At 43.4% G+C, this 5,034-nt stretch overlaps 1 protein-coding gene across 1 annotated transcript; it reads right to left on the bottom strand.

Annotated features, from left to right (window-relative positions):
* Positions 1 to 3,192: 3,192 nt before the first annotated feature.
* Positions 3,193 to 3,696, bottom strand: LOC138911626 (uncharacterized). The gene has a single exon (XM_070211005.1). It carries the CDS (start codon positions 3,694 to 3,696, stop codon positions 3,193 to 3,195), a length of 504 nt encoding a protein of 167 aa, XP_070067106.1.
* Positions 3,697 to 5,034: the final 1,338 nt, after the last annotated feature.

The raw sequence follows: 5,034 nt of genomic DNA, 5'->3' as shown, positions 1-5,034 counted from the left end.
AGGTAAGATCGGTCGTAAATTATGTTTTGTTGTATGAAAAAACATTTTGTTTTTCAAGATATCTTGACATTCAACACTTATTAGTTTTACTATACTCCTCATATATAGGCCAAATCTTATTAAGATCGGTCCACAATCATCACAAAGCTGCCATAGGCACGATCGGTCGTAAATTAAGTTATTTATGAAAAAACATTTGGTTTTTCAAGATATCGTGATCAAACTCGGCATTTATTATTTTTGATGTACTCCTCAAGTATAGGCAAAATTATATTAAGATCGGAACACTATATCATAAAGCTGCCATAGGAACGATCGGTCAAAAGCTAAGTTGTATGAAAAAACATTTTGTTTTTCAAGATATCTTGACCAAACTAAGCAATTATTGGTTTTACTATTCTCCTCATATATAGGAAAAATCATATTGATATGGGACCACCAAATCACAAAATCACCACCATGTTGTTGAATGAAAAAACATTTTGTTTTTCAAGATATCTTGACCAATGTCGGCATTTATTACTTTAACTATACTTCTCATATATATGCAAGATCCTATATCATATAGCTGCCATAGGAACGATCGGTCGTAAATCATGTTTTGTTGTATGAAAAGCCATTTGGTTTTTCAAGATATCTTGACCAAACTCGGCATATTAGTTTTATTAGGGAGCTTTTATTTTTCAAATTCTTATTTACATCGGACTACTATATCATATATCTGCCATTGGACCGATGCGTCGACAACTAGTTTTTTGATTAAAAACCTTTTTGTTTTTCAAGATATATTAACCAAACTCGGCATTAACTATTTACCCTGTGCTTGTTAGATACGGGCAAAGCACTATAAGCATTATGAAAAGGTTGGTTCTGCAAGGGTATTAGATCTTTTGGCGTGCCGAAGGTAGCCTTTCTTCCTCGATTTTGCAATACTTTGCCTTTCTGTTTATCGCAACTTTTTATACTCTGTTCTCACAAGAAGTATATCTGGCAGTCGCTATCCAACCGCCAACGTTACCTCGTAATCACAACAAGAAAAGTGATAGTCACTACACGTACTCTAAAACATTGTAACATATATTCTGAAAAAGAAGACAGACGTAAATATAACCTAATAGTGAACAAACGAGTTTTTCTTCGACATCGGAAAAAATTCAATTTTTCAGAGCAGAAACGCACCCCCAATTGCCAGTGATTCGACCAGCATTCGCTCCGCTTGTATAATATACTTAAAAAAGTAATTACTATTCGATTTGTATTTATGGAATTCAAAAAGAATCACTGTGCATATTCACCAGCATGTACATACACACACACACATCACATTATATGTGTATCGTGTTTTATTTTTTCCCACAACAGTTTTAAGAACAATTTTTATTAGTTCTTTGCGCAAATTAATTGGCAATTGCTTACTTCTTAACAAAATGCAAGCAATTTATGAATAATAATAGCCTTTTAAGAAGTAACCACTGAGCGGCTTTTGCTTAATAAATCAAAACATACTAAGTTATTATTAACAATTATATGTGAAAAACTACCAAGTGAGTTGCGTTTAGAATAAAGGTGTTTCTTTCTGAGTTCGACAGTTAATGAAACGTAAGCATGCATATTTTTTGACTGGATTACGGTCATTGGGAAACTCAAGGTCGAGGGTACTAGGACATCCGTCGTTGTTAGCCTAAAAATTACTCTTTCGACTACGCAAAAGGTGCAGAATTCAAGCAATAAGTCCCTGAACGACTTAGCATTGATAACTGACCGACTATGCCAGTTTGATGTGAAGATCCATGACGCAGCGGACTGTAACGTGTCACTGTTCACTTGCCAAGTCCGATGAGATCAGATTAAGACCCTATGGGAAAAGGTATAACGCAATTACGAGTTATGTTCCAAAGCTCTCAACGAAGGCGCTTGCAGCACCAGTGACTTTAAATAGAGTCCAACCACCTGACAATATTCGAAGCAACAGGGTCCACAAAGTCAGAACACTGCGAATCGTGTCAGAAGGAAAACCACCCTGTGCGTTTATGCCCACGTCGTTAAGCAACAAAATCATTGCATAAACTGCTTCGCCAGACAGCACCAATTTAAATATGACACTAGCGCAGATAGTTGTTTCACGTACAAGGGACGTCATAATACGCTGATCCATCGTGACAGATTACGGGCTGCCCTCCGCTTCCACAACATCAATAGTTTCGAACCCTCCTACTCCTATACAGTCCACTTTTACTGGACTGGACTGGACGCGCAGGAACATTTTAGGCAATTTAAATATTGCTTATGTTCTTCCCAAGCTAGCAGGCAATTTGCCTTCCTACACCACCCAAAATCCATTTTTTTTTACGTGAATCCCGATTCAACGTACTATCCACCTCCCGCCAAACCGACCGAGGGACGCAGTCGTGTAACGAACGACATGAAATGCTTAGTATATATCAAAGAAATCATAATAAAAACGATACAAACTACGAGTATGTTTACATATACAATTACTAATAAATATATGACTATTTACCTGCTAAATAGTTAAGAATAGAAGACTTTATACGAGGAATAGAAGACTCCGAGCAGAATACTCTGTAATGCTTGTTATAGTCATCACAGAGAACCCTAAACGGTTCATGAAAAGCATAATTAGTTGAGCAAAATTGAAGCGATATGGGTACAAAATTTCGCGTTAGTCTAGTAGGGATAGAGAAAATGAATTGGCTAGTGAATGTTTCAACCAATCCATATCTCGCACTACTTCTACCACTACTACACTACTTCTATCGCAGCCCCGTACTACCTATTCTAGTGGGCCGTAGGCTCGCACGATCTATGCTATCGGGCCCTGGCCTCGCACCAACTACACTAGCGGGCTGTAGGCTCGCACCATCTACACTATTGGGCCTTGTCCTCGCACCAACTACACTAGCGGACTGCAGCCTCGCACCATCTGCACTTCCGAGTCTTGGCCTCGCACCATATACACCATCGACACTTGGCCTCCCAACTCCACTATGCCCTTAGGTAAGGGTGAACATCGGTTATTTCCGATGCTTAGCACAAATATGACCGCCCGAGAATAAAAGGATTAGCTTTTATCTTCATTACCTTGACTACATTCACATTGTTCACTAGTTTAACTAACTTCTACCCTACTGAGTTTCCTAAACTAGGGCCCTGCCGCACTGTCTTGGAGCCCTAGCGCTCCGCTGTACACTTGATTGTGATCGCTCGCGCTTCTTTTCTCGGCCCGTCTACTCGTGCGTTGAGTTGTCGATAGTCGATACACATGCACCACGCGTCAGTCTTTTTCTTGACTAAGACGATTGGGGTGCAGTGTGGACTACGCGACGGCTCGATGGCACCTGCCTGGATCAGCTTGTCCACCAGTTTATCAATCACGCTTTGCATGGCTGAATTCTTCGGGTAATATCTCTGCTTTAATGGCTTATCATTCTTAAACCTGATCCTATGCTCCGCGATGTGCGAGACTCCCTGCAGCCCCACGAAGAGTGTCAGTTCCGACTCCAGGAATTCCCTAAGTTCCGGATCCAAATCCGCTGGCCACTCTGCCTCTTCGACGCTGGGCTCGCCCTGCGTGTCGTCTCCTCCAGGCACTACTCCGACTCCAAATAGAGCTCCTCGATCGCTCGACTCTGGCAGCCGCTCCTGATTCCCTGTGCCCGTGTTGATTCGAGCCATTGCTCCTAATCACTTCGTTCTCTGGCACATTTTCTCCGCGCCGCCTGCGTGACAAGCGTAAATCTTCCTTTGCAGGTCTACGCGCCGCCTTTTGGGCTTCTGAAGCTCTTGGCTTAATCCCGAGTGAGACCCATCTTTCCCTTCTTTCACCTTGTACTTATCTGGCAGTTGCAGAGGAAGCACTCTTGTTCCTCGACGTGTGAGGCCTTCTTTCGACTTCTCTTCTCTGTTGCCGAGCAGCTGCTCCCTTTTCATGACTTGGGAGACCTTCCTCCGATTGCTTCATCGTCTCTTCTGCCATCGGTTGCCGGGCAGGCACTCCCGCTCCTTGGCGCGTGAAGCCTTCTTTCGGCTCTTCCTTGGTTCCTTAAGCAGATGTATTACTACCGAGTCCCGTGTGTGTCGGCGTCGATTCGATCCTGACCTAGGCAACGCCGTTGCCCGTTTCCCGCCTCCGTGCGGCAACAACAATCTTGGCTACTTCTGCCCCAGTGCCCACATACCAAACAAAACAAAACGAAAGCGATTTGGAACATTCCCTGGCAAAGTACCCTTTCTGTGCGCAGCTGCTACATGCTCGTCGCGGATCATACCCGGTTCCGGCCTCTTGGTTCATCATTTGGTGGCCCACTTCCGCAGGGGCCGTAGCCGGCGGGGCGGAGACTTGTCTATCCACAACAATCGCTCCGGATCCGATAGAAATAGACCGGAATGGGTCAAGGTGTCCCCCTAGAGCCTGTACCGTCCTTTTCCACTCTGCGCTACTTCAGCTCTTGACCACCTAGCTCCCTGCCCTGCTTCCGGAGTATTCCACTCGCTGTCTCATCACCGTGTCGAACTCCACCGCGAGCTGAGTCAGCTGGGACAAGGTCGAAAAATCTTTCCGTCGTACGTTAAGCCTGTATTCGGGTGCGGCGTACTCAAATATCCGGTACACCTCCTGCGCCGGCTCATATTTGGCATGATGCATCAAAGCCCTCAACTCTATCAGGTATTCTTTACACTCTTCCCCCACACGTTACCGGCGGGATCGGCTTTCGTTCTCCAGCCTCTTGAAGTAGCGTGTTGGTAGAAAACACTCACGAGCCAACGTGCAGCCCGGTCGCAGAAATAACATAATAACATAATAGAAATAACTGATCTTTATGCAAGGGAAAATTTTACATTATCAATATCGAGGGAAGGTCATCAATAAAAAGGGAAAAGAGTAGCGGGTCAAAATTTCTACCTTGAGGAACACCTGAATATGTTTAAAAACGAATTTTTGTAAAGAACCTTTTGGGTTCTATGGTGCAAATAATCTAAAATCCAATTCTAGAGATCGACTGGGAAGCAGAG

The sequence above is a fragment of the Drosophila virilis genome, unplaced genomic scaffold (genome assembly GCF_030788295.1).
Source record: "Drosophila virilis strain 15010-1051.87 unplaced genomic scaffold, Dvir_AGI_RSII-ME tig00001725, whole genome shotgun sequence".
NCBI lineage: Eukaryota > Metazoa > Arthropoda > Insecta > Diptera > Drosophilidae > Drosophila > Drosophila virilis.
This window is presented reverse-complemented; position numbering and strand designations above follow the sequence as displayed.